The 22,290-nt window shown below is 37.1% G+C and overlaps 1 protein-coding gene and 1 pseudogene across 46 annotated transcripts in view; both read right to left on the reverse strand.

Moving 5' to 3' along the window:
• LOC112665959 (sarcolemma associated protein) overlaps nucleotides 1-22,290 on the reverse strand; it is a 145,551-nt gene that overhangs the window by 73,174 nt on the left and 50,087 nt on the right. For 22 of the 46 annotated variants that reach the window (XM_035703451.2, XM_025456310.3, XM_025456312.3 and 19 more), the window contains exon 2: nucleotides 12,186-12,333. In XM_035703451.2, coding sequence (XP_035559344.2) covers nucleotides 12,186-12,333 — 148 coding nt within the window. Of the gene's footprint in view, nucleotides 1-12,179; nucleotides 12,334-22,290 lie in introns of those variants that run through there. The other 24 variants (XM_025456309.3, XM_025456306.3, XM_025456304.3 and 21 more) reach the window with 3 other exon arrangements.
• On the reverse strand, nucleotides 7,085-9,122 carry LOC112665961 (rab GDP dissociation inhibitor beta-like; annotated as a pseudogene).

Here is a 22,290-nt window from a genome sequence, read left to right on the forward strand (position 1 = left end):
AATCTGTGAAATGAATCGAGGGGTAATACTGACAGGGCAGCATGGGGTTGCTGTACTACTGAAGGCAGTTAAAGATCACGTCTAAGTGGACAATCTAGTCTAGCCAGCCCTGCTTTTGAAAAGGTTCTTGTGACAAGCAGATACACACATACGCATAGAATTATTAGTTGTCTTTTTTAATTTGCAACAGGCGAGTATTTAAAACTACCTGATAAAAATGTTTTGTTCTAATACTTAATCAACTCTATATAACAGTATTTCCCAAAATGGAGTGCTAGTGGGTGTTAACAAAAACAGATATGAAGGTCAGAAAAGTTTGGGAAATACTTGGTTAAAATATATTGAAGAGTTTTTATTTTTTTTATACCAGTCTTTTTCAGAGCTCAATGGGCTTTTTATCCATCATGAGGCTCTAAAAGTAAGATGCATTTCCAAACTTATTTGACCACTGAGCATCTCTGTCCCCTGTTTTCAGAATACTTACACAGGAACTGATATGACAGTATTATATACATGATATATACAGTATTATGAAAAAAATACTTTGGAAAGTACTGCTCTCAAATATTTTATTAATCACTTTTTAAACAAATTTTGCTCTCAAAAATTTCCCAGAAACATTATTCACCATATTTCCAAGATTCAGAGACAAAATGATTGTAAAACACACAATTTAAAAGTTTCTCAGGGGATCCCTGGGTGGCGCAGCGGTTTGGCGCCTGCCTTTGGCCCGGGGCGCGATCCTGGAGACCCAGGATCGAATCCCACATCGGGCTCCCTGCATGGAGCCTGCTTCTCCCTCTGCCTGTGTCTCTGCCTCTCTGTCTCTCTCTGTGTGACTATCATGAATAAATATATAAAATCTTTAAAAAAATAAAAAATAAAAAAAAAATTAAAGTTTCTCAGGTGGGGTAAGAAAGCTGCAGGATCACTGCCACATTAAATACAGGTACCCTTCAATTTTTTTTTTTTTTTTAAGAGAGAGCGAGAGAGGGAGAGCGAGCGCATGAAGAGGAGGGAGGGGCAGAAGGAGAAGGAGAGAGAGAATCTTAAGCAGGCTCCACACACAGTGCTGGACATGGGGTTTCCATCTCAAGACCCTGAGATCATGACCTCAGGCTAAATCAAGGGTTAGAGATTTAACCAACTGAGCTACCCAGTTGGTGCCCCACTCTCTGCTTTTTAAAAGTTTGTATTATATCCCTTCACTTTTATGAAAGACCTACATCAGTACCTGTTTTCCCAACCAAAAGAAATCCAAAGAGGATTTTTGCTTATTGTGAAAAAAAGGGTAAAGTGTAAATAGCATTCAGCAAGCATTTTGCAGTGAGCTGTTACAAGGCATTGAGAGGGGCCCTGGCAAGCTCCTCCCCCACAAAGTATACTCAGCATCTCAGCATCCAGCGGCCATAGTTTTGAACTGTGTCTGTGAACATCTGTGCTTTAGCTTGATTTATTTTGTGCATCCATTAGCAAAATTATGTCCCTCAGGTATCAGAAAAGCCTAAGAGAGATGACACTTTGGGTCTGAGAATGCTAAAAAGTTTTTCCATATAAATTAATGTAATTGCTTCTTCCCTTTACACCAATTTTTAAAGGTTTCATAGGAGATGCCTGGGTGGCTTAGTCAGTTGAGCATCAGACTCTTGATCTCAGTTCAGGTCTCGATCTCACAGTTGTGAGTTGAAGCCCCGGTACTAGGCTCCATGTTGGGCATAAAACCTACCTTAAAAAAAAAAAAAAAAAAGTTTCATAGGAATGATCTACTTTCTGACAGCAAGTAAAACTGTGCATATATGCATTGTAAGCTACAAGCAAATTTCAAAAATGTTAAAACAAGAAGTGTGTCTGACTCAAAAAAACAAGGTATCTATGCATAAAAATCTGCAATTACTTGTACTTATGAGATTTTATTAAAAATCAAAATGAAGACTACCTAAGCTGTCATTTGTGGGTTTTTTCCTCTATTATCTCATACAGGTTATTGTTTTTGCTTTTGAATTAATATATTTACTTTATGGTATGAAGTCAGCCTTTACTATTGCCTCTTCACACAGGCATTACTTAAAAGACCCATGTTCACTGTGATGAGCTTAAAAGCTATGTAAGGCCCTGAATTGGAAGACTGAAACTTCTGGGGTATGTTGTAGTCTGGCTCTATCTCTGTTCCTGCATTGAGTGGAAAGGTCAACAGTACTTTATATTTGAGTAGTTTGAAGGATCCCTCGAAATGACTGGCAGTAATAGAAGTACAATGAGTAAGATGATAAAAACATAAGAAACATCTAAAAAAACCAAGATCTAAATGAGAGGCATTAACATTTCCAAACTGAGGAATTATTTGCTTGTCTTTTGACTACAATCTAAGGTTAAAAAGTTACCAAACTTTCAACCTTGAAATTTTCACTTCATAAAGCTTCCAATTCAAAGATTTTTAAAATTATTTTTAAAGTTTTTTTTTTCCCCAAGAGAGAAGCAAGCGAGAGAGAAAGTAATAGAAGAGCCAGCGAGTAAGGGGAGAGGCAGAGGGAGAAGCAAAGGGAGAAGCAGACTTTCCATTGAGCAGGGAGCCCAACAAGTGGCTTAATCCCAGGACCCTGAGATCAAGATGTGAGCTGAAGGCGGATGCTTAACCAATGGAGCCACCCAGGAGTCCTGATTTTAAGTAGGCTCCTCACCTAGTGAGAAGCCCATTGTGGGGCTTGAAATCAGGACCCTGAGATCAAGACCTGAGCTGAGATCAAGAGTTAAATGCTTAACTAAACCACCCAGGTGTCCCTCAAAGACCTTTTTTTTTTTTCCAGTCAGAAACAAGGCAGGAAAGCTAGCCAAAAAGACAAGTAACATTTTGGGACATCTAGGTGGCTTAGCAGTTGAGCATCTACCTTCGGCTCAGGGCATGATCCCAGGTCTGGATGAGTCCCACATTAGGCTCCCTGCGGGGAAGCCTGCTTCTTTCTCCCTCTGCCTGTGTCTCTCTCTGTGTGTGTCTCGCATGAAGAAATAAATAAAATCTTAAAAAAAAAAAAAAAGACAAGTAACATTTTAACTCTAAAAAGTGTTTTTGTACTGATATTCTATCATTCTGTCTTCACTTATGAGCTAGAGTTCAGTAATCAAAAGCTTTCACTCGGGGATCCCTGGGTGGCGCAGCGGTTTGGCGCCTGCCTTTGGCCCAGGGCGCGATCCTGGAGACCCGGGATCGAGTCCCACATCGGGCTTCCGGTGCATCAAGCCTGCTTCTCCCTCTGCCTGTGTCTCTGCCTCTCTCTCTCTCTCTATGTGACTATCATAAATAAATAAATAAAATTTAAAAAAAAATTAAAAAAAAAAAAACAAAACAAAAGCTTTCACTCCTCAGCAAAAAAAAAAAAAAAAAAAAAACCTTTCCCTCATCAACTCCTTGTTTATGTCAGGAATAATTCTCTCCAGGAAAGGTAGCATAAATGCTTATTCTTGCTCTTTATTTACTTGTTTTCAGGATGGTTTACCTACGCTTTTCTAAGGGTGACCAAATCTTTTTGTTTTCTTTTTAGTATCATTTAAGTTCATGGATTTAAGCACATTTGATATATTTCAATCCACTGCTGTTATTATTTGATCCTCAAACTGTCCCATCTTTGATCAATTAGAACTTTATGTTAACTGAATTTTCTGACAGAACCCTAGGAGTCTCAGTTTCATTGTTTTATATATGACAAAATCTTTTTTAAGATTTTATTTATTTATTTTTGAGATACATAGAGAGGCAGAGACACAGGCAGAAAGAGAGAAGCAGGCTCCCTGCAGGGAGCCCGATGCGGGACTCAATCCGGGACTCCAGGATTGTGCCCTGAGCCAAAGGCAGGCGCTAAACCGCTGAGCCACCCAGAGATCCCCTATATGACAAAATCTTCTATGCTCAACCTGTACATTTCCTGCTTAGACTCAGAGTTAGCTATTTCTCCCAGGAATCCTGTTTCTAACTATTTATTTGGTGGGAGACCTTTCTCTAGGTATGTGAATTCATTTGCTACTTTATTTCTCTAGCATACAATGGAGCAATACTTCTTCTTAGGTTATTTTTCTATTTATGCACAAGGAGTAGTGGTTCTTTAGTTTTAGCTGTTTGCTAAATAGTCACTGAGAATCTGCTGGCTATGAAGCAGTAGGATGGTAAAGATGGGGAAAATCAAGATGATTATGACTAGGTCCTTGTCTTGAGGAGATTTCAATATATTTTGTAGAGAGAACAAGAAACAGCTAACATAACAACAAAGGGGGAAATTTTTCACAAATGCTACAAGAGGTACAAAATACTGTGGAAATTTGGAACAGACAAAGGCAGGGGAGGATTTATAAAAAGGGTTAAAAAAAAAAAAAGACTTCAAAAGCTGGAAATGGAAGGAAAGGCTGAGAGAATGGCATGAGCAAAGAAAGAGACCTCAGGATCATGGCTTAAGCCAAAGGCAAACACTCAACCACTGAGCTACCCAGGTTACCCGAGTTTGATGTCTTTTATTTTTTTTAGCATTTTTATGATGATAGAAGATAGCTACACTTTTTAAGATTTTATTTATTTATTCATGAGAAACACAGAGAGAAAGAGACAGAGAGACAGAGAGAGAAAGGCAGAGACACAGGCAGAGGAAGAAGGAGGCTCCATGCAGGGAGCCTGACATGGGACTTGATCCCAGGTCTCCAGGATCACATCCTGGCAAACCGCTGAGCCACCTGGGCTGCCCCATAAGACATTTTAAAATTTATTCAACCAGTATATGCCAAGTTGAGTGTGGAGATTCTACAATGAAGACATACACAATGCCTGCTCTTGTGTAGCTTAGTGAGAGAGGCAAACCTGTAAAGGAGAGTGCAGTGTGCAACAGGGACATGGAAAGACACCTTTTTCAACCTAGAAAAAGTTTTTAGCCAAAGGAATAAGCATGTGCGAAAAGACAAGGTCTACTGTGGGAAGTAAAAATAATTGAGGGCAGTTTGAGCACAATAAAAGGAAGATACCAGTGCCCCTTGCTCATAATGGGCTCCCTGCTCATAGGGGCTTACCTAGGAACAGATATTGGTGAAGTAGACCTCAGGGATGAACTGATTGGAGTTATATACCAAGTTTATAGAACTAGCTGGTCCCAAGCTTTGCAGGAGAGAGTTACTGTAATGTTATGTAGCCCAGAACTCATGCTCTGTCTGAGCAGTTTGTGGGTTTGGGTACAGAGGAATAGATAGCTCTGATTTCAGGAGGATCTGATAGGTTGGCATTCTCTCTCATTTCCTTGAAAAAAATCTATTAGAATATCATCTTATTTGTTTTTAACGATATTTTACATCTAGAGGACAAGTTATTTGTACCTTGAGTTTTCAACCTGGAGTCACACTATATGGAAAGTCAAACATCAAAATCAGCTTGTTTTGGAGAGGATGGAATAGAAGAGTCACTAATATGAATGGATATGTTCAATGACATTAGGTTCCTGTGACCTTTTTAACAAAATCATGATTTTATACACACACACACAAAATATTTTTATATATATTTTTTGAAATTTCCTTTTACATATTCATTTCACATAAATACATAAATGACACAGATCGTGGAAGGTTTTCAATTGCAGTCACATTAGCCCCATCCTTTTTAATTTGGCTTCCTCTTCTCCTTTACTTCTTCCCTCCACCCCACTCCAGGATGACTCACAGTAATGACCTAGTATACATCCTTCTATGCTTTTTCCCCTATGTTCATATAATCATATTCAAACACATACATGAACATGTACATTTATAGGGATTGGTGAGACTTTTTAAAATCATGAATTATTAATAGTGATTCTTTCCTCAACAGTGTATCTTATACAAATCTCTACAATTCATATAATCCTAATTTATTCTTTATAATAGCTACACAATGGGCAATTTTAAAATTATGCTTCATTTGTTCTATGCACAGTGATGAAAAGAAATCCTTTCATACATTCTCACAAACTATTTTTTATCATTTCAAGTGTCTAATTTTATATTCTTACTATAAATATATTCAAAAGCACTATGTAGTACTGTTTTACATTAATTCATGCTTTATGTAAATAGTATTGTACCACGCATATCCTTCTGCAATTTGCTTGAGAGAATGTTTGAGATTTATCCTTACTGATATATGTAAATTTAGTTCATACATTTTTACACCTGTATAGCATTTGTGCTACTTTTGTTCTATTTTTATTTATTTTTTTTTGAGAAAGAGAGAGAGAGAGAGTGTGTGAGTGTGCAAGCAGAGGTAGGAGGAGAGAATCTTAAGCAGGCTCCATGCCCAGAGTGCATGAAGCCCAATTTGGGGCTCAATCTCATAACACTGATATCATGATCTGAGCCAAAAAAATCAAGAGTCAGACACCTGACTGAGCCACCCAGGCACCCCTTTTTATTCTATTTTAATTAAAATTCTTATGTTATTTAGTTTTTTCTATTCATTCTATTTATTTAGAATTTTTATTAGGAAACTCCTAAACTTGATCAAATGCTTTTTTTTTTTTTTAGGTTTTCAGAGTTTGGCTTTATTTTGCAGTACAGAAATCATTTGGAGCCATTTTGAGACAGGCATCATTGAAGAGGTCACATCTAGAATACAAAAGAAGCTTCTACTTTTACATGGTCTATGACTGAGTTTCTTTCCCTTTGTTCTCATCAACTGTCTAAGGTTAAAACACTGCACACAGTCGTCCTCTAAAATGACTTGGTTTGAAGTTGGGTTAGAATTTTAGGCCCACATAACTCCAACTGGTGGCTGTTTTCCATGGGCACCTATAACACTTGACAGAACACAAAATGTAAAGGTGTAGGGAAAACATAGGGCTTCTGTCCCAGATTATGGACAATTTCTAATTCCTTTAACATCAAGAGGACAGATGACACACAAATTGTACTGATCCAGCTCTTGAGCAGCAGAAGCATACAACTGCAAAGGCTACACTGATTAAAAGATACAAATACATTATCAAGTGCTCTGAATCAGTATGACAATGTTTTTTAAAAACTGATCTTTCACTAGGAAAAAAACCTAGTATTGGTTAAACTGAATATAATATGGTAATCTGCCAATTCTGAATAGCCACTTGAAAACAAGTTCATACATGATATTAGAAGGGAAAGGAACATTTACTAATACAGTGCTCTGCAATCTCAGTTTTGATTACAAAAGCGGGCCTTATAATATTGATTTCATACAGTATACATCATTTGCCAGAAGTTTGTCCTAATTAGATAATAAAAGGTACTGGTATTAGTCTTCGCCATTAATATAATTTGTGCTTCATTTCCTCTAAGTCAAACTCAGATTCCGTCATCCTCTTCCAGGTGTCCTTGATGTTATCACAAGTTGTTTCAAAATGAGTTGGAGCATTGTATATACAGAAAATAAAGACCTGGCTTTCTGTTTCCAAGTCTTTTGGTACAAGGAGGTCACTAATGTTAACAAATTTCTATTCAATTGGCTCCAAAAGCTCCAAAGCTGATCTGATTTCTTTCCCTGGCTCCTTGAAAGGTCTCCACAGTTGTACTAACTATGGCGATATACCTTCCTTGTGCTGCCACACTGTGTATGGAGGAAATCATGCAGACATAGCTATCTGGCTTCTGACTGACTTGGTTCTGGGGAATGATAATCTGGCAGGAGCTGGTACCACTGATGTTCTTGATGGGGTGCCTGAGGATGCAGATAACTGATCACTTGGCTCACTTTTTCTACCTGGTCTTTTGCATAGCTGGGATTACAAATGAGCTGCTTACAGTGATTAACCTCTCCTTCAGATTTCACAACAATCACTCCTCCATTTTGTACGATTTCTTCAGTTGGTTTATTGAGCATGTAGGTACCATCATAAATAGCACATAGCCCTGCAAATCCCAGGGCTGAGTTCTCCAAGACCATACAAAAGATAAAGGTCTGGACTTTCGCTGTATCTTGCCAGACACTTGTGAAGTTTAATCCTATTAATGGTTTCACAGCATGGTTGATCTAAACAGTAATTGGTTTTTATTTTTTTCTTAACATTTTTTATTTATTCGTTTTGAGAGAATGAGTTAGAGCATGAGCAGGGTGGGGGGTCAGAAGGAAAGGGTGACCCGACACGGGGCTCCATCCCAGAAGCCCGGGATCATGACCTGAGCTGAAGGCAGACACTTAACCAACTGAGCCACCCAGGTGCCCCAAATAGTCATTGGTTCTATAAGATGCCAGGGCATGGCCAGTAAAATCTATGACATCTTGTCCCAAGTCAAATTTCTTGTACTCTCAAATTGCAGTCTTCTTAGGATCAATGTCCTCAAAAGTTCAGGGATCTTTTTCATCAAAGCTGGCAACAGACACTAGGGATCTTCTGAAGCAACGTTTTTCAAACAATCTCATTAAGCTAGATGCCAGGGCTTCTGCTTTAGTGGAAGGAACCTTGTAGATTTTTCCTCCCTTATAGACAAAGCTCCCTTCAGTCACTTTGAAAAGTGGATAGCAGTGACCTCTGTATAAAGCAGCATCTTAACCAGCTGACCACTGACCATAAGGAACTTAGGAATTAAGTCAACGTTCCAGTCTCTTCCTATCCCCACTAATGATGGTGGTACACCGGTATTCTAAATCTTTTGTATACATCTTCCAGAGGTGTTATAGAAGAACCTTCTTCTCTATAATACAGGTTTCTATCCATGTGAAGAACTTTCTTTCCATTCACTGACATTATACCTGACAGGATATATTCAGTCAGGCTGGTGCCCAGCAGGAATACTTCATACTCCTCATTCATGGTGGGGGAGAGGGAGGACCTAAGCCTGAAGAAAAGAGAAAAGCACAGGGCCTGGAGGGGCCAGAGGCTATACAGCCAACCTGAAGCAAGAGGAAGCACTCTGGCCCGTCTGATGGAAAAGGAAAGCCAGGGCTAGAAGTAAAACAGAGCTGCCAAGGAAGAGAGGTTGGCCTCCAGCTCAGATGGGAAGAGAAGAATCCAATGCCTTTTCAATACCTACTGGTTATACAGTAATATGGTTTTCATGTAACATTTTTAGTTTGTGGACAGTGTTAATAGAGTTCCCCAATACTGAATCATTTTTTAAAATCTTAGAATAAAACCCACTTTGTTGTTTATTCTAGCTTCATTTCTGAAGTTAATTTATTAATACCTTAATCAGAATTTTTCCTCTATCATCACAAGTGAAATTAGCGCTAGTTTTCTGTCTTTGAACTGTATCTTTATGAGAATTTGGCATTAGTGATATGCTGCTGGCTTCTCTAAAGGATTCTGACAGCTTTCCACATTTATGCATGTTTGGATTATTCAAATAACATTGAATTTACATGCTTTTAAAGATAAGACCATTATTCAGCTGTGAATAATATGACCAGAACCTCTGGTTCTGGTCAATCTTTAATAACTTCTTAGTTTCTTCTAAGGAAATCAGTTTACTCAAGTTTTCTACATCTTGGCATAATTTTGCTAGGAAAGTATTTTACTCTAGCTCCATTCCTTGTCATAGGTTGGCATGTACTAGTTTCTCAAAATTCTTTTAGTACTTCCTGTATCTGTGTTTATGTCTTTTTCATTCCTTATCTTGTGTATTTTTGCTAGTATTTTTTTTTTAACCTAATAAGGGAATCAAGGCTTACGAATTACCTGTTGTATTGTTTGTTGGTTGGCTGGATGATTTTTACAAAACCAGCATTTGGTCTGCTTATCCCTTCTGTATGTTTTTGCTTATTTCATTAATTTCTGCTTTTTATTTCCCAACTTCTTTTTCTTGTTCTTTTTCTGACTTCTCCTAAATGACAAGTTCCTTCATAGTACTTCTTTAGTAGAGAAGGAATTTAAGATGATTAATTTTTATCTGAGTAAAGGATTTACTGTATTTTAGTATAAAAGTCTTTCCTTTCCTTTCTACATAGTTTAAAATTCCCCTTTTGAGTTCTTCCTTGATCCAGGAGTTAACCGGTAGTGCTGTATAATTTCAGTAGGATTTTTCAAGTGATATAAAGCTTATCATAGTACTGTTTAGCATAGGACAAAGTCTAACTTTTTCCCTGGCATATACAGGTAGTACTCAACTAGTGATAGAGCTGTCTCCCAAGAGCCCAGGAATGTCAACTTTTTGAAGGAATAAATACCAAAAGAAACAACATTTTAAATGATGAATTTTTCTTTATTTAATTTCCTTAAAGTTGGCATAAAACATAAATATTCAAAGAAGCCTGAAAGAATCTAATGTTGCTAAAATAATGGTGCACTAATAATAACTCTGAATTTCAGGACTGTCCTCTTAGCTTCCTACAGCATGTTCTAAAGAGTTATCTCTCACAGCTAGATGGGAAAGAAGAGTGGGAAGGAGTTTGGAAAGAGCTGCATTCTAGAACAGTCACCCCCCCCCCCCCCGAGATCGGCATATATGCTAGTGTATTAAGGACTCTGAGAAGTCCTATTTACTTTTGGTTAACTAACTATTTCCTAAGTGTATTTGACAACCTCATTCTTTTATTAATTAACACCTATTAATTCTCTTTGGGAAATGCAAGGCAAAAAGACTGACATTCCCTGGGAAAAACATGTAATCAAATTCTCTGTCTTCTCTGTGGGTTACTCACAGCTGGGGCTGAGTAAGTGTTTGCTGAATGACTTGGTACCAGAGGTGGTGTGATGTGGCAACAGATGCTACAGTGGCAACAAAGCTGTTCTTAGTATGGTCATAAATAAGGTGAGCTTTCTTAGTAAGGTGTACTGAGTAGTTTGTATCAAAATACAAACTATTTTACAGTTGTAAATGGAAATTCCTAAGTTTTGACCCTACCAGAATTCAAATATCAAAACCTAACTCCCTGAGAAGGCATCAAAACCCAGTAAAAATAATACTGCAGTTGCAACAACCAGTGAAAAGTATGTAAATGTACATGTACAAGCACACACACAGTAGCAGCATCACCAACTACCCATCTTCATCCCCATGTCTACTGTGCAAAATGTCAGATACTGATGACTTAGGGTATCACCAGATCAAAGTATGTTCAGAGAAGCAAAAGGAGAAACTTGTCAATTGGTTCCATTGCCCATATTAAACTAAGACAGAGGGGGCACCTGGGTATCTCAGTGGCTGAGCATCTGCCTTTGGCTCAGGTTGTGATCCCAAGGTCCTCAGATCAAGTCCCGCCTGCATCAGGATCCCTGCAGGAAGCCTGCTTTCCCCTCTGCCTATCTCTCTGCCTCTCTCATGAATAAATAAAATCTTTAAAAAAAAAAAAAAAAAAAAAAACTAAGACAACATAACTGTATACTTCTAGCTCCTATTCATTTAGTTTTATGATCCACAGAACTTCATGGTCGTCACATAGACAGTGAAGCAGGTAAAGCCAGAAAGCTTTAGAATTGTAAAAATGAAGACTATCTACATTTATTTACTAGAGAACTTCGAGTTTCAAAAACTGTGAGATGTGAAATTTTGGATCTTGATAAGTGCTAATAACTGCCTACAGAACTCTAATTGTGTTTGGGGCAAAAATGTGCACACAACTGGACTGGATAACTCGTAACTGACCAATAACAATCATGGATCTCCTAATTCCTTCTGTCAGGTAAGTAACTTCCCAGGTTTCTTTGTAGCCATACTTAGGTATGTATGTGGTCAGTGAGACAAGAGGAGTGTAAATCTTCTACCAAAGACATTAAAAAAAAAGAGCCCTACAGAAAGACATTTTGTCCCTGCCTCACAGTTTTTTCCAAAGATACTGGCATGAAGGAAATAAGGCCTGTGGCTGCTGCCATCCTGCATAAGAGACAAACATATTAGGGCAGTAACCCTGGATTCCTCATAACATCACCAAGTCAAGTAAACAAAGTCTGGACCTACCCTCCTGCATTCTTGTTAATGATAAATATCCTTATGGGTTAATATTCTGTTGGTTGGGTAGGCTGTCACCACAACCAACTATTTCCTAAAGTAACACAAGAGCATCCTATAGTTTCACACTGTGATGAAAAATATAAATCACTTATTAACATTTCGTAATTTAAAGTTTTAGAAAAGCAATGGGGGAAGTAAGAGATTCTTAATTTTTACTGCATGTAATGCTGTATGTAAATGCTTTTACAAACATAAAATGTTTTATAACAAATAGAAATTTTTTAAACTTAAAAAGACAAATAGGAAAAATCGATCCATACCCGTACCTTTCCGTGTGTTCTCCGTTACATCTACCCCAAACTGGATAATATCACCAGAAAGAATTTCACATGGTGGACTTTCTTCAGAGCCTCGACTCAATCTCTGGCTATTTATAAAGGTACCGTTACTACTTTTAGTGTCTTGGAGATAAAACTGCAAAACAAAAACAAGAACAAAAAACAAAGATTAGTACTAATAATTCCAAACCTACTTTAAGAGAAAGGACTCCCACCTTTGCAAACTACTACAGGTGGATATTTTCCCCTACCAATTCAAACCATTTGTTTCAGCTAAGGCTCTCCTTTAATATATATGAAATTAGAACCTGAAACCAAGTGATTTAAAAATCCAGCTAGACAAAATGCTGCAATCACTCTGGAAAACAGTTTATGAAGTCCTCAAAACGTTAAACAAAAAGCACATGATCCAGCAATTCAATTGGGGAATACATACACACACACACATACTCAAGAGAACTGAAAACATATGTCCTCACAAAAACTTGTACATGAGTGTTCATAGTAGCATTATTCATAATAGCCAAAAAGTGAAAACAACCTGAACATCCATCCACTGATGAACAGGTAAACAGAATGCAGTGTATTCATATTATATTATATTATTTGGCAATATAAAGTAATGAAGCGCTGAGTCATGCTACAACATAAACTTTTAAAATATTACAGTAAGGAGTTTACTGCAAAAGACCATATAGTATATAATTTCATTTATATGAAATATCCAGAATAAACAAATCCATAGAGACAAAAAGCACATTTTTGGTTGCAAGGAGTTAAGATACCAGGGTATAAAAAAGGTAAAGGGGTGGGAGAGTGATGGCAGAAAATGACTGCTAATGGGTACAAGGTTTTCTTTGGGGGTGATTAAAAATGTTCCAAAACTTAAATAATAGCAATGGTCACATAGTTTTGTGAATATACTAAAAACCAATGAATTGTACACTTTAAAAGGGTGAATTTTATAGTATGTGAATATTTCAATAAAGCTGTTATTTAAAAACAAACAAACAAACAAACAAACAAAAAAGCCAGCTAGAGAAAATCCTATCTTTCCATTTCACTCTTTGTAATGTTGTTCCAAGGATATCAGAGCTAAATAAAAGGAAATGTTTATTCCACAGCCAAGGACAATTGGTTTTCGAACACCTATATTTAATAGCTATCAGTTAGCTAACGTACTTGGTATCAGGAATGACATATCTCCAGTAAATTCTTTGTAATAAAGCAAGCTGGAGACACTTGGAACTAAAATACTGGAAATCAGCTATGAAGCTACTATTTCCTGGGCTCCTAAACTTGCCTTTCATCACTTGAGTAACTTCCCTCTTTAAAAAGGGAGAGATAACACAGAAAGCCTACCTATTTATCATCCACCTATTCTAAAAGAAACAACAATTGGGATCATGCACAACAGACTTACTAGGAAGAGAAAAACGAATAAAAAAGTGTACCTTTCTTTTTGCATTTTTCTAGCCCTGCTCTCCAGCCCTGCTTATTCTAGCAACATATTTCACTGAATACCTTCCTAAGGAAGAAAGGAAAGAAGAACACTAATATTTATTAAAACATATGTTATACCACCAGGTCCTCATTTAATCTTAACATTATATTTATGATACAGATATTATTTCCATTTGTAATTAAGAAAAATGAGGCACAGGCAAGTATCTTCCAAAGGACACAGAGATAGGAGCAGGGATTCAAATAATAGAACAGAAAGGTCCATTTTTTCTCCATTACTTCACACTGACCTTTATGTTTCATTTATCCTTCACTCCTCCCACAAGCTCTTTTCAAAAATGAAACACAACAAAAGAATATACAACTTGAAGAAAATATGAAAATGACATCTCATTAATTCCTAGGGAGCAATTTAAAAGCCACTAGGATGTCTATAAATGACATTCTCTGTAATTCAAAAGAGACCAACTGTCACTTTGGCTAGCAGTTTGTATACCTAATTACAGACCATTAATAATGAAAATTGTGTTGATATTTTACAAGTCCATTTGAAATTTACAGGCCTTACCATTTTACACCGGGAGAGAAGCACAGTAATACACTCAAGTAGGAATACTTACCCTCACAATTTTTCCTCTATCCTCGAACCTACTGTTACACCATGTAAGGGAATTTGGTTTTTGTTTTTTAATGAACATATTCATGGGAAATGTGGCAATATCTGGATTCTGGCTTGGTCATTTGTAGTACTGTGTGTCTTAACAAGCTAAAGGATTTATACTTGATATATAGTGTTTTACAAACTTCGAGTTCTGATCCATTAGTGTGTTACAAAGTCATTTAGTAGTCTATGGCTAGCATTTTGATTTAAACTTAAAAAGAACAGAACAGAAATAAGAATATATGAAATGACGTTCACTACCGTTAGCAAGCTTTGGAAAACAAAAAGGTGTGTATATGTTTCAACCTCTTACATGGCTTTTGCATAACTCTACAATCACAAATTTTTTAATTAAAAAAATTTAAAGTCAACATTAACCCAGGTTCTTTTCATTCTTACACATCTGTATCGCTGTCCGAAGCACAGCCTCCATTTAGTGTGAACGTATCGTTTACAGTAGTTGTCCACCCTTTCTCTAGTCTCAATCTGCTAATAGCTTCCAAATACCTTAGAATGAAACCTAAAGTTCTTATCATTATAGTCTATAAGGCCCTACATGATCTTGCTCTTGGTTTTCTCTCCAAACTCATTAACGTCCACTACCTTCTACCCTCATCTCTCTCAGCCACACTAACCTCACTCATGTACCTGAGCCTTTGCACTTGTTTATAGCTAGACCACATTAGTCTACTTCCCTACAAAACTATTTTCATTGATATGATTTAACCTTCTGTCCATGGGTGTTTTGAAGACTGTTATTAAAAGTGATGCTTCTGTATCTTCTATGAAATAATCTGCTATTATTCAGTCTAAATTGTACAGAAACTATTCTATGTACAGTTTAGGTTCCTGAAGGTAATTTGTTTGCAAGGGACTGTGCTTATAGTCCTGTAAGCACTTCCTGTAGGTAGGTATGTTAGCTGGTCCTTTGTCACTTTTCAACCAGAAATATTTTTCTCCTCTATGATGATAAATAAATGTTCTTCTATCAGGCGTCTCTTTTTTTTCCTTAAAAGACATCAGTTTGGGCTACTCTAAAATTTTTTTTCAAATCCTGTTGAAGCTTTAACTATCTTTATTTCCTAGTAATATAAAAAATGCTCAAGCAGCTCTAGTGTTTGCACTAGCCACCAGGCATTCACTTCAAGCAGGTGTTTAAGTAGCCCTGAATTTATAAAACCCTGTGTAGCTTAGGGGCCCAAGTTCAACTTACACTGTTTTCAGACTTTACCTCTGATTAACCCCTTGTTTTTCCCAGAAATCAGACATTGATGGTTGTCCTTGAACCAAAAGATTCTCCCTGCCGCATTACTTTTCCTTGTCCTTGGTGATTTTGATTACTTTCAATGACCCAGGCACTATACTCCACATGTTACATAATTTGCTCTTTGGCCTTCAGAAAATTCTTACCGTTCATTCCATAAACAAATACATTTTGCATCACTTTCAACTTTGCTAAAATCTAGAAATACTTTCATTTCCAATATAATGATAAACTGCTTCTTTCTAACCTTTCTTACACTGATAGGTTTTGCAATATCCAAAAACTGATAGATTAATAGCATTTCAACTAAAACTTCAGAACAAAGCACTATATAATAGACATGCCATAGCTCAGAGTGCAAAAACTCTAAGCCCATACATGGGACGTTTTAAGATGTGAACACAGAATGGATTATGGATTCTAGATGGCAGATGTTATGTCCAGATTTTTAATCTACCTGAATTACCACCTAAAATCAAATAGACTAAAATAGCAAAACTGAAATTCCAAGGATAGTATTTACAACAAAACCAGATGACAAGGTATCTACATGAACCTCAAAAGTGAATGAGGAAAACATCAACAGCCACCAGAAATATATGAAACCTGCACCTGAGCAGGAGGATGTATAAAGGAAACAATGGTACATTTTTAAGGACTTGAGGAGAACCCTAAGATAGTCATTAGGTATTCACTGGAGAGTGTGATGGCCAATTTGAGACAAGTTGAAAATGGAAAAGCTTTAGCCCAGTCCAATAACAAGTAAGCATGAGTTAAGTTCTGTAAAAGGCTAGAGCAGTCTGAGTCATATGAATTCTTAAAATCAATCTACCACCAAAAATTGCATTTCAAGATAGGGCTCTACAGTGAGGGAAGTTGCTGGATGTGGAGGCAAAATTGAGCAAGGTAGGGACAACAGAGACAAAGAAAGAAAAGATCCAGATAAAAATGGAGGAGAAGGAAGCCACCATGTATTTGAGTTTATTTTACAAAAACAACAGGAGGGGGAGCTGTGTGACATTAGAAAAGTTCTCCTGAACCATGACGCCCTTCTAAAAGTTCAGGAAAACAAATTTCACATAAAAATGAGCAACAGAAAAATATCCAAGTCCCATCCTATAGAGTTATTTTAAGAAAATTGAGACTAAAGAATAGACTAGACTAATATCCCTACAGATAATGATGGGGCAGACCTTGAGATCAAAATTATAACATGCTATTTCAAAACAAGCTAAGAGACATTAAGAAAATAATTCAGACATGAGAAAGAAACAAAAATCATAATTACAAAACTCCAGAAGAGGGAAAGAACTCAAAACAAAAGAAAAAGAATCGTTCAAAAATGAACACAAAATTAGAAGGACACAAGTGACTAACTATAACAAATAATCCATTAGGAGAAATAAAAGGTGAAAAAGAAGGAAATTTTTAAAAATCTAAAAGAAATGAAGTGACATCAAAAAATGGCAGAGTAGGCAGCTTCCAGCTCTCATCCCCCTTCAGAAACATTGAAAAACATATAGAAACTGTCAGAACCAACTTTATTAGAATTAGAACTCTGGAAAACAGTCTTACAGCCACAAAGTGAATACTGAATCAAGAAAAAAGCAACTTTAAAATCGTAGGACATCTTTGTGGCATTACTTACTTTTGTCCTATCCCCTTCTCCAGTGTTACAGAAGTCCTGAAGACATCAGCCTACATTCCCCATGTGGGACCCTGGAACCTGGTTCCAGAGAGAGCAGAGTAGATCTAAATCACAAATTATCTTGTCTTATCTGTTCTAACCTGTCTGGGGCTAAAGGACTGACGCAAGGCCCTTACCTCTGTTCAGCCTAACTTACAATTCACTCCACGCTGGAAAAGCAGAGACTGGCTGAAAAAGGTGGAATTTATCCCAAGTGGTTCAACAGAAGTCAATCAATGTAACATGCCACAATAACAGAAAGACAAAACCCCACACCATCATGTCAATTGATACAGAAAAGGCACATGACAAAAACCTATACACCATTTTATGATTAAAAAAACAAACACTCAGCTAGGATTAGAAAGGAACTTCTTCAACATGATAAAGGAAACGTCACAGCTAACCTCATACTCAATGGTGAAAGTGTGAAAGCTTTCTTCCTAATATCAGGAACATGAAAAAGGAAGCTTGCTTTCACTATTGATATGCAATGCTTACTGGAAGTTCTAGCCAGACACAAGAAAAAGGGGGGGGGGGGGAAGGTATCCCAAATGGAAAGGAAGAAGTAAACTATGCCTATTCACAGATGACATGATTCTATACATAGAAAATCCCAAAGAACCCACAAGAAAGCTAAGAGAGGGACGCCTGGGTGGCTCAGCAGTTGAGCATCTGCCTTTGGCTCAGGGTGTGATCCTGGAGTCCTGGGATTGAGTCCCACATCAGGCTCCCTACATGGAGCCTGCTTCTCCCTCTGCCTCTCTCTGACTCTCTGTGTCTCTCATGAATAAATAAATAAAATCTTAAAAAAAAAAAAAAAAAAAAAAAAAGCTAAGAAGCAAATTCGGCCGTGTTGTAGCTTACAAAATAAACACACAAGAACCAGTTGTATTTTTACACATCAGCAATGAAAATTCCAAGAAGGAAATTAACAAAGCAATTCCATTTTAAAAAGCACCTAAATAAAGCACCTAGGAATAAATTTAACCAAAAGGGTAAAAGACATATACATTGAAAACTATAAAATATTAAGGAAATAGAAAAGCATCCTAATCCATATTCATGGATTTAAAGACTTAATTAATATTGTTAAGGTGTCAATATTAACCAAAGTGATCTACAGATTTAATGCAGCCCCTATCAAAATTCAAACAGCCTTTTTTGCAGAAATGGGAAAGTCAATCCTCAAATTTGTATAGAATCACAAGGAACCCTGAATAGGCAAAACAATCTTGAAAAAGAACAAAGTTGGAAGATTCACTTTCTGAATTCAAAACTTACTACAAAACTACAGTAATCTAAACCGTGTGGTACAGGCATAAGAACAGACATAACTTAGTAAAAGTAAAATTAAGATTCCAGAAATAGGGACACCTGGGTGACTCAGCAGTTAAACATCTGCCTTAGGCCAAAGACGTGATTCTGGAGTCCCAGGATCAAGTCCCACATTGGGCTCCCTGCATGGAGCCTGCTTCTGCCTCTGCCTATGTCTCCACCTCTGTGTGTCTCTCATAAATAAATAAATAAATAAATAAATAAATAAATAAATAAATAAATAAATAAATATTTTTCTAAAAAAGATTCCAGAAATAAAAATAAAACTGTACATCTACATCCAACTGAATTTCAACATGTGCCAAGACCATCAAATGGTTTAAGAAGAGCCCTTCAATGAATGGACCCGGGACAACTGGATAACCACATGCAAAATAAATAAATAAAGTTACTTTATCCCATATACAAAACAACTCAAAATGGATCAAAGACTTAAATATAAGAGCTAAAACCATTACATTCTTTTCACCCATTATTTCTTAAAAATTTTTTTTCTGGGGCAGCCCCAGTGGCGCAGCGGTTTAGCGCCGCCTGCAGCCTGGGGTGTGATCCTGGAGACCCGGGATCGAGTCCCACATCAGGCTCGCTGCATAGAGCCTGCTTCTCCCTCTGCCTGTGTCTCTGCCTCTCTCTCTCTGTGTGTCTCTATGAATAAATAAATAAAATCTTAAAAAAAATTTTTTTTTCCTGTTCCATTCTTTCCCCCTCTATTAGACTTCTGGTATTTCCATAATGTGCATGTTGGTACACTTGATGCTGATGTCCCTTAGGTTCTGTTATTTTCCTTCATCTTTTTCTTTCTGGTTCTCAGGGTATTTCAATGGCCCTATCTTCAAGTTTCTTGATTCTTTCTTTTGCCTGCTCAAATATGCCACCAAACCTTTCACTGATTTTTATTCCAGCCATTGTACTTTCTATTTCTCTCTATTGATATTCACCACTTGTTTACAAATTATTTCCCTGATTTTCTTTAGTTCTTTGTTCATGTCTTCCTTCAGCATTTTGAGCATATTTAAAATAGTCAAAGTCTTCGTCTAATAAGTCCACTGTCTGAGCTGGGATATTTTTTCTCCTGTGAATGGGCCATAATTTCTGTTTCTTTCTTTTTTTTTTTTTTTAATTTCTGTTTCTTTGAATGTTTTGTAATTTTTGTTGAAAATCAGACATCCCAAATATTGTAATGTGGTAATTCTAGAAATTAGGTTCTCTTCTCTTTCTAGAGATTGCTATTATTATTTGAAGGATACAGTTATTTGTTTAGTGACTTTTCCAATTTTTTTTTTTTTTTTTTTTTTTTTGCAAAGACTATATTCCTTGTTTTGTGCTGTCATGGAAGTCTCCATTCTGTTCAGCCAGAGTCCTGACACAGATTTCCCTAAATGCCAGGATGCAATCAGAAAAAGAGGACAGGGATATTCTGTCTCTTTATTTATTTTAAGATTGTATTTATTTATTCATGAGAGACAGAGAGAGAGAGGGAGAGAGAGAGAGGCAGAGACACAGGCAGAGGGAGAAGCAGGCTCCATGCAGGGAGCCCAACGTGGGATTTGATCCCGGGATCACGCCCTGGGCCAAAGGCTGAGGCTAAACCGCTGAGCCACCCACATGTCCCTATTCTGTCTCTTTAAATTCTCTTGGCAGATGCCAGGAAACCTCTCTAGCCTGTGGGTTTTAAAACAATGGTCAGTCTCTTAGCAATCAAAAGCAGCAGTCAAAACATACAACCACAATTTTTTAAGCACAAGCAAGTCACATCAGGAATCATGGGCCACCATACCACCAGCTGCTTGTCACAAGGCTGGGGGATAGAAAATGGTAGTCACCATTTGGTGCAAAGCACCAAAATTCTCAGAAATTTACCAGCCTCTTTCAATATTAAGCACTCCACTGGATGCTGCAAGTGCTTAACTAGGTTGAAGAATTCCAAAATAATTGCTTTGGAGAGTTCATGCCAGCTTAATAGTTGTCTTGGTGAAGGAATCGATTTTTGGAGCTTCCTTTTCTGCCATCTTTTATGATGTCACCCCCATCTATTTCAATCTAAAAATCTTTTCTAGAGCCAAGTCAAACAAGTCCCTAATCTATGATAATAGCTACCATTTATTGACTGCCTGCTATGTCCAGGTACTCCTGATTGTCACAACAATCCTACCAAATAGATATTACCATCTCCATTCTATCTATCTATCTATCTATCTATCTATCTATCTATCTATCTTATATAAAGATTTTATTTATTTATTCATGATAGACATAGAGAGAGAGAGGCAGAGACACAGGCAGAGGGAGAAGCGGGCTCCATGCAGGGAGCCTGACATGGGACTCGATCCTGGGACTCCAGGATCATGCCCTGGGCCCTGGGCCAAAGGCAGGCGCTAAACCTCTGAGCCACCCAGGTATCCCCCATCTCCATTTTATTGATTAAGAAACTAAGGTCAGATATATTAAGTAGCTTGCCATGGTCTCCTAGCTATTGCAGATTCGACATTCTTATTCCTTTAAAACCTCCATACTATCTTCCTCCTCCACTTTAAACACTCTCTGGTCTTTGGGTACAAATTTATGAAATCTCACCTTGTTTATGAAGTTTTCCTGAAGCAATCAAAATAGTAAGAATCTATTTCAACTCTAATTCTTTTTTTTTTTTTTTCCATCTCTAATTCTACCTACCATTAAGGCAAATCATTTACATGGCACCTGTCCTGGAGAGATTGCGCATCAATAAAATCAAATTGCAGAACACCTCTACACTGAGAATAAGTCCAGAGAGCATGAATTAAATACCAAAATCCTGAGAGGCTGCTGAAAAGAATAGTTAGGCACAGTTAGTTGCTAAGAAGGCACTTACAAGTGAGCACGGTGATCTGAATGAAAGGCAAGGAGAAGAGGGAGGTGGAGAAGGAACAGGTATTGCAGTACATTTATATATATAGTTAATGCTCAGCCCCAGAAGTAACAAAAATCAAACAAAGGAAGAAGTGGAAAAATGCAAGATAAAGTGAAGTTGTAAGAGAAGGCCTTCCACACTGTATTAAGGAGTTGAGATTTCTTGACAGAAGCCACTACTAAATGATTTGATGCAAATATTGTTTTAGGGAGATTATTCTAACAGCTCTGATAATCTAGCAGCTGTGTGTAGGATGATTTGCAGTGGGAGTAACTAGAAATAGGGAGATCCATGACTTACATATTTTTTGCCACCAACGATTTAGTTATTTCTTAGAATACATCATGCATATTATATATGAATTTGTTTATGTATTTTATATATATTCTTATTTGTATAACCTTCTTGGCTTCCTGACTAGCTAAGAACCACATGTTTCAGAGGCTGAAATTTTTAAGTTGTGCCACCAAAGGTGGAAATATAGTTTTATCATATGCTATAGGAAAATACACAGAAAAGTGGTAAAATGTTCTCCACCAAAATGAAATCTCACATGTGAAACAAGAATAGCTTGTCCACCCAAAGGTCTTATAAATGTTATGAATTTGACATGATTTTTTTTTTCATCTCCAAGTGACATTCCAGGCACATTCATTGTACAGTAATTTCTTCTTATGGAGCCAGCTCACCAAAAAGAAAGAGAAAGAAAAAGGGTCATAGAATAACAGCCTCATTTGCCACAAAATAAATCATTGGGATCACATTTGTGGAAAACACTGAACAAGGTCACTC

Source organism: Canis lupus, chromosome 20, assembly GCF_003254725.2.
Source record: "Canis lupus dingo isolate Sandy chromosome 20, ASM325472v2, whole genome shotgun sequence".
Lineage (NCBI taxonomy): Eukaryota > Metazoa > Chordata > Mammalia > Carnivora > Canidae > Canis > Canis lupus.